General features: G+C 40.3%; 1 protein-coding gene across 2 annotated transcripts in view; it reads right to left on the reverse strand.

Annotated features, from left to right (window-relative positions):
• LOC120721608 (transcription initiation factor TFIID subunit 4-like) overlaps positions 1-12,089 on the reverse strand; it is a 92,279-nt gene that overhangs the window by 39,151 nt on the left and 41,039 nt on the right. For both annotated transcript variants that reach the window (XM_040012053.1, XM_040012054.1), the window contains 2 exons: positions 8,915-9,040; positions 2,872-2,928 (listed from right to left, as the gene is read on the reverse strand). In XM_040012053.1, the coding sequence (XP_039867987.1) occupies positions 2,872-2,928; positions 8,915-9,040 (183 nt within the window). The remainder of the gene's footprint in view (positions 1-2,871; positions 2,929-8,914; positions 9,041-12,089) is intronic.

Consider the following 12,089-nt stretch of genomic DNA (forward strand, 5'->3'; position numbering starts at 1 on the left):
ATTAGAGAGCATTTAATAAATGTCCCAGCAATCTGCTTATTAATTTCTAACATTTCTTTGCTACAAGTGAAAACTCTGGTCTAATCATGGCACTAATCAGGGTGTGATGCCCACTCGTCGGGTTGAAGGTAAGTGGGGTCCTCAGGCAAAGATACTATGTGGGGCAAAAAAGACAGGTGCATGCTGGGAAGCTAAATATGGACAATCGGCAGAGACAATGCTGTGTAGTTAAAAACAATTAATTTCTTTGGCTTCAACAGGAGTCAAAAATGTTATCTCTGCTTTTTGTAAAACTTGGTCATAACACTGATAATGAATACATATTAAATATACATCCATCTATTTTCTCCTGCTTAACCAACCTATTAGCTGGGTGGGACACAAGGAGAACATGCAAAATCCAGAAAGGCCCCACGTGGGCCACAACACCAGTGGTCCCACCTATTACAATTCTTTAATAGTTTAAATGAGGGTAAGATGACGCAGTTGTTTTATATATGTAACAAACTCTATAAGGCAAATGTGTGATTTTAAAACTGACTTAACTACACATTCAGCCTGAGCATTTCAATTCATACAATTTATTTGCGAGTCATGGTTAACACCTGGCTGTCAGGCTCCAGCACTGATTCAGGTCTGCAAAAGTAGTTTCACAGCACAATGTACCTGCCTTTTTAAAAACAAATCATGCGCCAGCTCAATTTACATGCCAACACTTGGTTCGAGTATATAACACTCTGTAATTCCATCTCCCCAAAATGATGACTGTTTGGTGGTAGTGGTTGTGTGTGCGCGTGTGCATATGTGTTAGACTGTGTGTGTGTGTGTGTGTGTGTGTGTGTGTGTGTGTGTGTGTGTGTGTGTGTGTGTGTGTGTGTGTGTGTGATCAGGGAGAAGGGCTTAAAGAGAGTCGGCTCCTCTGCCCGTCGCCTGGAAGAGTAGCTCGGGCTCATTATCCTGATGAAATTTGCGCAGATGTGTGAGCTGCCGACAGACTCTGCAGTGACACAAACAGCCAGCTCTGTCCCCTTGAGCCAGTCAGGTGATGAAAACTGGAGAGGCACGGGGGCTGAGAAACGACGGCCATTAAGCAAAAAAGAAAGAGGTGAGGGAGGGTGGAAAAGGGGAGCTGAATGTGTGTGTATGTGTGTGTATGTGGGGGTGGGGGCAGTTGGAGGGGTTGGTGAGTTTTCCTCGTCTCTATCTAGCGGGAGAAAGCATTACATAAAGTAACAATTTCCAAACCACCTTCTTAAAATTCCAGATGAAAATGAAAATGTGCATACATGCACGCGGCATCTCCTCACGAGGCACTAATCTGGCCGTATCCAGATGACGAGCGGACTGCCACTTAACAGGGAGGAGATCCACTTTGATCACATGGCCCCTGGGGCAAACCTATCGCGCTGCCTATTACGCTGCTTCATTTGCATATGTGGGGCTTATGGGAAGGCTGAGATCTAGTGTGAATGTTCTAAACTGCAGCAGGGCTCACTGTTGCTAGAAAGAAATGTCCGGAAGAGAAGAAGACAAACGATAGAGTGCCGCAAGTAGCCTGAGGTAAGTGCACTTGTCACTTTAAGGTCACAAGTTCAATATCACACTCTGGCTAAGTACATCCTAAAATTAAATATTCTGGCCAAACAACAATACAAGAGTTTCAATGAACGAGATAGATGCAATTAATTCTTAATATAAGTGGCCAAAAGTGTAGAACTGTGTGAGTATAAATGATGGTGTAAGTCAAAAAAGTGCATGCATGCTCAGTAAACTTTACTTAAATAAACAAAAGGCTTGCTTTAAAAAAGTAAGCAAGTTAGACAAAACCCCGTGTGCTCCTTACATTCTACATCAACAACAACAACAGGTGAATGCTGCTCGTTTTATCCTCCTGCCTACTCAGACTTTTCAATGGAAGCTCCACACAGGCCTCTTGATCTTTGTTAGCAAGCCAAGGACTGAAAGCACCCAGTGAAGTTATTCGGGTGTAAACAAAAAAACAAGACAAAACAAAAAAACTAAAAATTAAAAAGGCAAACTTCCGCTGTGAAAGTGCTATTTCCTTTTCCTTTGCGTAAACAACATTAACCATCCACTAAAACACGGTGTGGTCTACTTTCTGAGCTCCACTGGGAATTCATTTTATACAAGACCTGCGCTTGAGATGAAGCGCCCCCGTTGTACAGAAAAGAAATGCACTATACCAGTTTAAACACTTCCCAGTTTGCAGAGCTAAGTGTTATGCCTCTGCCTGTTGGAAAAGGAAATAACTCTTTTTACTACTTTTTACTAGGAAAAGTTATTGCAGACCATGAACTGGTACATCTTAAAACCTCATTCATCATATACTTTTATGCTTTTGCTGAACTATGCATCGCTGCAACTGGACTAATTTACAAACAGATATAAAAAGTTAATCCATTTTGCTCTCTCACTATAAATTCTGTTGCACTGTGTAGGCTAAGATAATCGCACTTTCATGTGGCAACAAAATTTGCATAAAATTAATACAAATGTACTTTTAAGACGAGATACAGATGTGCCAAAAGTGAGTTGAGAAATTAACAGTAAATAAAGGACACCATCTACGGAAAGACACCGGGCCCAATGAAAAGCAATTAGTCAAAATTTACACTGCTGTGAGACGACACAGATGAGGAAAAGAAAAAAAGAAGTGGAGTGGAAGAAGTGGAGGGTGTCTTGGGTGCGCAGAAAATCATTTTTCCACACTTGGGCTTCAATCTGCGCGAATAATTCTTCAAACTTTTTTAAGTCGGACTTTAAATGGCATTACATATGTAGTGAGGCATGAAAAATTAATACGTTGGAGTCGGGGAAATGTCAAGGGTAATGATCTCCGCTGCAGCTTACCTCCTTAGCTTTCTGTTTCAGTCGAGCTTGCTCTGGGTCTTCTTGCCTGGAGCGACTCTGTGGAGCAAAGGAGGGGGGGGGGGACACAGGTTAACAGCTGGTTTAAGGAGCCCACAACCTCTCCGCTACTCATCTGTTGCTGCGGCAGCAAAAATAGTGCAAAATGGGAACAGGATACAGAGGTGTCAAGGACATCGTATCTGAATTCAGAGAACAGCAATGGAGCGCCCCCCGGGGGGCAGTGGCCTTTAAACCCGCTCCAAATCCAGCCCTAAATAAGCCGCTGGAGGGGGATTCTAATCAAAAGAGGTTATTAAAAATTCTGCTCGAGCCAGCACGCACACACGCGCACACACACAAGGGGGAAAGGATGTTGGTGACTATCAGTGGCAGTGGCTGTCTATGTGTCACTGAGAGCCAGTGTGGCTATCCGTTGCTTTGTGTTTGTGTGAGTGTGTGTGTCCCTGGCAATAACAACACAGCACTTCTATTTTAATCAGCTGCTAAGATCTGGGTGAATGTATTTGTCCCTGGGAATCCTTCACCACGCAGCCAAATGTACATGTACAGCTGACCACTGCAGGCAACAGAGGCAGATTATGGCACTACACAGTAATTGCGTGTTGTTTGTTAATCTGGAAATAATCTATCCATTTGATTTTTTTCCCTATTAAGATGAGCATAAGTTGATCGACCCTAACGTTTTTGTGCAAACAAAGCTCTCAGTTACTGTCTAACCTGATTTTGGTAGCTCTATAATGTCTTCATTTTATTCCCTGAAACATTGCAAAAGGTTAATCGTGTAGTTCTACATATGCAGAGAACCTGTCATATTTTATTTTTACAATACAGCCTCCATCTCAGTGAAGTGAAAAGCTATCTTACTTTCATCTAATTTCTTCAAACAACAAATCAGTGAGAACATACGCCAGGCCATCCCTATTCCCTCCTTAACATTACCTCCCTTCCTCTCCTTATGTACTCTCTCTGATGGACGGAGACCTGCTCTTCATAGCCTTACTGCTAATTGGCTTTAAATATATCAGGCAGTTCACGTAGTGGTCGGTATCTCAACTAAGACTAATGTGTTTGCCCTCCAGTCGGCCAGAGCATCCCTCAAGACTTGAGTCATATTTTAAATGGCTGGCATAGCAGAGGGTAAGGCTTGTTGTGAAGGAAGGAGGAGGGGGTGGAAAGGATTATTTCAGTGCGTTTCTTATTCAAGAGGTCAAATTAGCGGGCGCTCGAGCAGCAAAGAGGCAGGCAGGGAGGTGGGTGGAGGATAGGAGGGGTAGGTACAGATGGACTGTTTACAAAGGGCAGTGGTGCCACTGGCATGCTTTACATCTCCTCTGTCAGCTGCCCTGGTTTCCCCACTTACAGGAGAGAACAGAGTCGAGAAGGGAAAAGAGGACTGCGTACTAAATGCTGACAAGCTTTGTTGGTTTTGTGTAATTGAGTGTACTGTGCTTAAAAAATGCAGTGTAGTATAGTATACAAACAGTCTGGGAATGTATTCTGGAGCTGTTTTGTAATGTTGAAATTTCATTTTGTTGCCAAAAATGAATTATGAGGACAATCAGAGGGTTATTTTTCTTTGATTAAGCTCTGGGTTCTATGTGGAAACAGCAAAGTTAACATATTCTCCCAAATATTTAGAGTGAAACTTGTCATACTTCTTTAAGTTACCGCTGATAGTATTTATAAATCTGATCAATCTTATTTCCTTTACAAATTACAGGCAAAAAATAATAATATCCACCAACAAACCGCCGGCATCAAGCTTCACCGTAAATCTTTCTTTTTACGAAACTTTAAGTCAATAAATGGCTCACTTATGCAATATAAGAACATAACATTATGAATTATTGAGAGTTTTAACATATTCAGCTATCTATATCTCTCAAATGAAGGCTGAACATGAAATACTATGTATAAAGAAGCTCCTTTTTAGTTTAGTGAACTGAGCCAAAAACATAACATTTAAAGTGAAACAGTTATTAGAGGAAGTCAGAAAAATCGAACCAAAAATCAAGTTAAATCATCAGCCACTCCCTAACAGTATGTAAGTGTTTTAGGATGGATTTTTCCTGCTTTCCCTTAAATCAGTCTGTTATATTGGCTGCAGAGTATCAAAGCAAGTGTACCATAAAACAGATGTGATACCTATAAAGCTGTAAAGGGAAAAAAAGCAGGAAAAGTAAAACAAATACATGATTAAATAATAGAGAAAGTACTACAATATTATCAAGCACTGTTTGTGTAGTATATCGTTCAATTTTCTTTCCAAACTTCTCCTTGAACTGAAACGCCATGGCAACAAGAGCCAAAAAGCCACAGACATGGCTCTGAGGTGAAGTCAGACTTTCCTCAACGAAGCTCAGGCAATCCAAACAGCCCCGAGGTAAGCCCTTCTAACAGAACTTGGCTACATTTGCAAAAGTTCTTCAGTAATCCTGTTAATAAAGAGAGCTTTCCAAAGAAAAAAAAATGATTACAGTGCTCAACCATGTAGAACTGGGACCTGACAAAGAGGATCCTAAAGCTGCACTTTTTCTTTTTTAAACAACCAACTTTACAGTTTAGTTTCCTGCTGAGGCAATGTCTTTTTTTTTCCATCTTAAAAAAAACAGAAAACAAAAAAAAACCCAGATAGGTCATGGGGTTTGGTGGCCCTGTTCATCAACTAGAGGATTTTCTAATATCCTGCATGGCAGGACTGGAGCGTAATAATGCAATTAAGACAGTGAGGTGTGCTGCAATGAGAATCTTTACTGTGGGACATTGGCTCCATTCAAAATTAATTAAATTAACCTAGCTTCTGCTAATGTTACACTGCAGGGCATTTTCATTTGCAAAAGATTCTCTTTCTTTTTCTGGTCAGTGGTGATCTTCTTTTACTGAGAGACAAATGTCTTTACATGCACAAAGCTGAGATCAGAATACTGGCCATGTGTCAGTGCTACTAGCACCCCATTAGTTTTGATCATTTTTTTTTTAAGGCTAGGGCAAGTAGTCCTGTTCTAAATGTCCTGTGCTACAATGTTTAACTGGACGAAAGTAACCTTCAATCTGGAACAATTTTAAAGAACAGAGAATTAGGTGTCTAACTATTGTCCAGTTTCACATTTCACCACCTTTTAGGCTTATGCATCATTTTTGTTTGCTTGTTTATAAAGGAGATCATAATCAAAATAAAGCTCTGTTATTGTATTTCCACCTTTACCTCAAGGATCTTTAATTATTACAGCTTTAAAAAGGAAGGCAAGCTTTAAAAAGGGAGTAACCGCTCCAGATGACTAACTAGCATAAGCAGGATAAGCACATGGCTAATTGTCATATCATTACATAACGCACAGTAACAAGCGAATTCGCAAACTGCAGTTTATAAAATGCAGTCTTAATTAAAAAAGAAAATTTATAAACCAGCACGTATTTATTAGGTGTACTTTACCACAAAGACTGGCTAACATACCAGTTAGTTCCTTGGTACCAGCTGAGCATCATTTAAATGGGACAGCCTACCTGAGTATTGCTGACCATTGCTGAGATAAGATAATGTGCTATGTCACAGAGACAAAAAGGTTAAGTTCACTGTACTCAAATGGCTTCTACAATCACCAGATGCACCAATCCAACAGAGCCCCTTTGGGATATAGTAGAACAGGACATTCGCATCATATTCAATGACAAATCAACTGTGTAGTGCTGTCACGTCAATATGGACAAAATCTGAGCAATGTTTACAGCACCTTGGTGAATCTTCGCCACAGAGAATTAAGGTGGTTCTGAATGCAAAAAAGGATCCAACCCTGTCCTAGCAAAGTGTACCTCATCTGTCATCTGATGAAAAAACGTTTTGTTTTGTTTTTTCAATTGACTACACATGGAGCAAAAGGTTTTTGCTATTACACACTGAAAGTAAATCATTATTTTTAAGGTTTGTAGGTTAATATTAAATATGGACCACGCTTCGTTTTAGATGTTTGTGTAATAGCTAAGATAAAGTGTACTCTACTTGCAAAACCCAACAAACCTATCAGCTAATTCTTTGATGATCTCCACCAATATATTATAGCTGCTATTGTTTTGTGAGTCTGTCCATGTGTGTGCATCATCAAGGTAAAGGCCTGGAAAAAATACAGCAGCGGGAAGTAGCTCAAAGGCAGTTCTGAGTTTTTTTGGCAGATGTTTATGGAGACGGGCGACAAATTAAGGGAAAAAAACAAAACAACAATAACACTGAGTCTTAGAAAGCTTTTGGGAGAAGTGCTGCCAGAACAGCTTTAACTCACCTTGGCAATGATTGCACAAATCTCCTGAACTTCTACAAAAGGGATGGAACATCACTACTCAAACGGTTATTTAAGTTTTGATGATGGTGCTGATATTGTTCCAGAATCTCCTACAGGTATTCAGTCGGGTTACGCTGTGCTGACTGTTACAACCATACTATGTTATTCCCATTATTTTCACACTCAAGCCTTTAAGTAACTCCTTGAAAAGTATAGATAGGTTAGGTTTTTGCTCTTACTATGAACCATGTAAAGTTTGCTGCAATAGGTGTAAGGCTGCTGGGGGATTCCCATGATGCATTGAGTATTTCTTCTTCAGTTACTTTTCTCACTCACTATCTGTTAATAGACCTCTCTGCATTGAATCATATTTGTTATTAATCTCTGACTCTCTTCCACAGGATGCCTTTTATCCTGTCTTCCTCCTCTCACCCCAACTGGTCGTGGCAGATGGCCCCGCCCCTCACTGAGCCTGGTTCTGCCGGAGGCTTCTTCCTGTTAAAAGCGAATTTTTCTTTCCCACTGTCGCCAAAGCGGTTGCTCATAGGGGGTCATATGATTGTTGGGGTTTCTCTGTATTATTGCAGGGTCTACCTGACAATATAAAGCACCTTGAAGCGACTGTTGTTGTGATTTGACGCTGTATAAATAAAACTGAATTGAATTGAATTAAGACCACTCCCTGGATTAACAGAGCACTATCCACCCTTCCTAACATACACTGTGTGGTAAGATTGGAACAGCTGTATAGGTGCTTCTGGCTTCAGACACATTGTAGCTGCTGCAAGGAAACGGCGAGAGAAAGCGATGTGTGATCCAGCCTATTGTAAATAGGACAGTTGATGTATAGCTTAAGGTAAACCGAGGTAATTTTGCCTCGTTCAATTTTTTCTTCTTCCATTTTTTATAAATCTTTCAGGCTATTTTTTATATTTCAATTTCATTTTATTTAGTTGTCTCAAGGCGCTTCCTATAAAAAGGTAAATAAAAAATATTACATTATTGTTAGGGCAAAATGTGCCCACTATATTACAGTCCCTGAACCCTGAACCCCTCACTGTAGGGGTCAAATGTTTAGGTTTTCCCTTAATTTGTCACATACTTGTCTACAAACAGAATTTCTCAAAATCTTATATTATTTTTTACATGAGATCAAAATGAATTAAGTTTGAAGATATTTGAGGTCTGACCCATGACTACTGAGCACCAGTGGGTAAGACTAGATATTACTAAAGAACAGTCTTTAATTTCTAATGCTATCTTATTCCAAACAAACCCCAAAATGATTAACTTCTTGCACATCATTAGAAAAACATTTGCATGATCTGATCTGACTTGCTGTTTATTTTTTGAAAACAGCTCAGGTGATACAGATGCTCTGTTGCACCTGAGCTGTCAGGACTTGTGATAGAAGGATGTTTTACAGGTAATACATGCTGCGGATAAGTGTGTTTGTTAGCTTCATAGTGCATGCGGGTTGTGTAAGGTTTTTCCCCTCCTTGCTGTGTCCGGGGAGGAAGAGCCAGGACAGAGGAGCCCTTAGGCCAGGAGCCTGGGAGGACAAAGGGAGGTCACTTCATCCACTGGTGTCACACTCTAATTCATCTGTCAGGGCCTGCACACGAGCAACATGCTCACACATGCACACAACGGTACACAAGTTCACACTGTTGCACAGGGACATAACTTTCACACACAAACACACACACACACACACACAACAGGATGATAAGGCGACAGTAACTTACTTTAGCGGCTTTCAAAAGGATCTCTCTCTCCTGCTCATCCTTCCGCTGCTTCTCGATTCTCTCCAGCTGCTCAAAGAAGCGAAGCTGAGAGCGAACGTCTGCAGACTGCTCGTAGCACTCATCGTCCTGACAAGCAGATAGAGATAATTACTGTTTCAATGGTAATAGTTGAACAAGTCCCACTCAACAGCTACTTCTAAGGCTTTAGCCACGTACTTCAAAACTCTGGGTTGCCTTCAGTTCAGATATTTCAAACTGAAAATAAGGTCAAGATGGTTGTGATATTAATAAGAAAACAGAATATTTCAAATGTAAGACACTTAGAAGACTCTTCCTCGCCGTTAATGATTTGTTTACTTCATGATTTACATTTGAGGTTAGTCTTCTCACGTGTCTGCTAGTGTACATCTATATTCCCTGGGCAGCTCATTTAATACTACACAGTTAGGTATGTAGGTATTTGGACAGTTACACAGTTTTCCAGTTTTCTACCACCTCAGTGTACTTTAAATCAAACAATCAATATGTGATTGAATTACAGACCATCATCTTTAATTGGAGGGGTTTAACAAAACTATCACATTAACCATTTAGGACTTAAAGCAAGTTTTATACATTTTTAAGCACTCAAAAGTAACTGGACATGGTAACATAATTTTAAATATATGAACTGTTTTCAATACTTGGATGAAAATCCTCTGCAGTCACTGACTGCCTGCAGGCTAGAACTCATGGACATCACCAAATGCTGGGTCTCTTCCCTTGGCATGCTCTCCTTGGCCTTTCCTGTAACCACCTTCAGTTGCTGTTTGCTTGTTTCTCTCTCGGCATACAATTTTGTCTTCAGAAAATGAATTTCAACTCTCAATTGGGTTAAGATGAGGTAACTGAGTTGGCCATCGAAGAATATCCCATCTGCTTTTGCAGTATACTTTGGGCTATTATTCATTCGTATTGTAAAGAGCTGCCCGATCAGTTTTGCAGCATTTTGTAGAATCTCAGCAGACTAAAGCCTTGTGCACTTGAATCCTAATAGTAGCCATACATGCCCAAGCCATAACACCGACTCCACCCTTTTCGATAGAGAATATGGTATGCTTGGGATAATGCTTCTCCATACTTTTCTCTTCCCATCATTCTGGTACAAGTTAGTCTAGGTTCCATCTGGTTTCGACTTGGTTAGATGATTTGAAGTTACTGAGCTGGCCAGTGCATTCACGTTTTCTGAGAAAGTACCAGGTTGTTTATTTGGTCACTCCTAAGGTTTTTGACATCTCTCTTCACTTACGCTGACATCTATCTGGACCTCATATTAAGAGTTCCAGTGAAAATATACCTTCTGCAAGTTCAACACTTGGAATCAACTGCAGATGTTTTATCTGCTTAAGCTGTCATGCAATAATGAGGGAAGAGTCCTCAACAGGCTGTGGACTGTTGTTATGCAGTGTCACACCTTTTTCAATATGTCATATCATTACTAATTACCTTAAAAACACTGATTTTGATTTAATGGTGTAAAAAAAAAAGTGACTAACTGTAGTTCCGGATTAACTAAATCTTCATAAACTATTGTATTAAAAAAATGCAGTAGATTGCTATGACCATACAAATCTATATTTAAAATCAATTATTTGTTGAGAAGCAACCATAATTCCTTCAGCATTTTTTGGTTAAACAATGAAAAGAAACTTTAAAACACAAGTCAACTGGAACACCACCAGTCTGAACACATCAACAAACTTTTTCTATTTACAGACATTGCTTCTCTTTACCAATGTCACATCACTTCCCACTTGGGAGATAGAAAGGCAAGAGTAAAAACAACTTTTTTAGGCCATCAAAAGTTAATAGGATAATTGCTTATTTCTCACGTTTCTGTGTGACTGCATGTGTCTCATGCATCTCTGTTCTTGCTTGCACTTGATTTCTATATCACTCTCTTCTGTGTGTTTCCATGAGTGGATGAGAGACGCCGAGTGGCACAGAGCACAAAGACACATCAGAGGAGACTCATCACCAGCCCCCTTCCACTCTCCCGCCCCCCTTTTCCTTCTCTCTCTCTCATCCAGCTTCCCTCCTCTTTGTTGCAGCGCTGAGCCTGCACTCTTGCCGTACCTCCCGCCGCCGCTCCTGCCGAAGCCCGGCTGCACTTTAAGGCCGCTTTGTCTTTCGGTCTTTTCTCTCTCTCTCTCTCTCTTTTTTTCGCTGATGTCAACAGAGCTGGGCTCACAGTGCTTCATGCCTCCTTCACACACACCTCATTTACAAAACCACAAAAAAGGCAAAGAACGAATGGAAAGAAGAATCACAAAACAAGACGGGGACAGCAGTAGCAATGCTCTTCCTCGCTCCTCCTCATCCTCCCGTCTTGGCATCAAGAAAAACACATTTTCAAAAGTTTCTCCCCCCCGACACACCCCCATTTCTCATAACGATGCAAAGATATAGCCTTCCAGCAGAGATGAATTTGTGCTTTAATGTTTACCAATTAGATGTGGTTATATAGTTATATTTAAGGGCTACAAGAAGTAAAGTCACCAATAATAACAAAAGTATGCAGCTGTAGGTAGACGGGCACTTACAAGTTCTTTTATAAGTTTTGACTGGCTGAAAACTCTGAGCTCTGGCGCTTTGTATCAACTTAAAGGTAAATAAGAGTTCTGACATTAACTTTAACGTGTTTATAGTTCCATTTTTGTCTGTGAGTTAACAAGTAAAAGGAAAAAAATGCATATGTGCATATGCCAGTGTGTATTTACATGACTGTTGAAGCATACAAATGCCTTCATATCCATGGCAGTTTAGTTTTGCATGTTTGCTACAATATCCCCATGGATTTTATTCCCTATCTTGAGTGTTTTGTGTATTTCTAAGTACGGTGACAGTCTAGCTAGGATTCATTTAGTACCATTGGTGGCCCTTTGTAACACTGTATGCAGCCCCTGAACAGAAGAAGGAAAAAAATTGTTGACTGAACCTTTCATTCATCAACAGTTTATGTCATATCATGATAAAGTGGTGCCAAAAAAAACTACAGCAGCATTTCTCTTTAATTTCAGCTCTTGTGTTCTGCCCATAAAAGCAGCTTACGATTTATAAACAACGCAGGTTCAAGAAACCTGTCTGTCATTTCAGTGATGGCTGAAAAGACTACAAACCAGAACAAACGTGACAA

This window comes from Simochromis diagramma, unplaced genomic scaffold (assembly GCF_900408965.1).
Source record: "Simochromis diagramma unplaced genomic scaffold, fSimDia1.1 OVJJ01000603.1, whole genome shotgun sequence".
In the NCBI taxonomy this organism is placed as follows: domain Eukaryota; kingdom Metazoa; phylum Chordata; class Actinopteri; order Cichliformes; family Cichlidae; genus Simochromis; species Simochromis diagramma.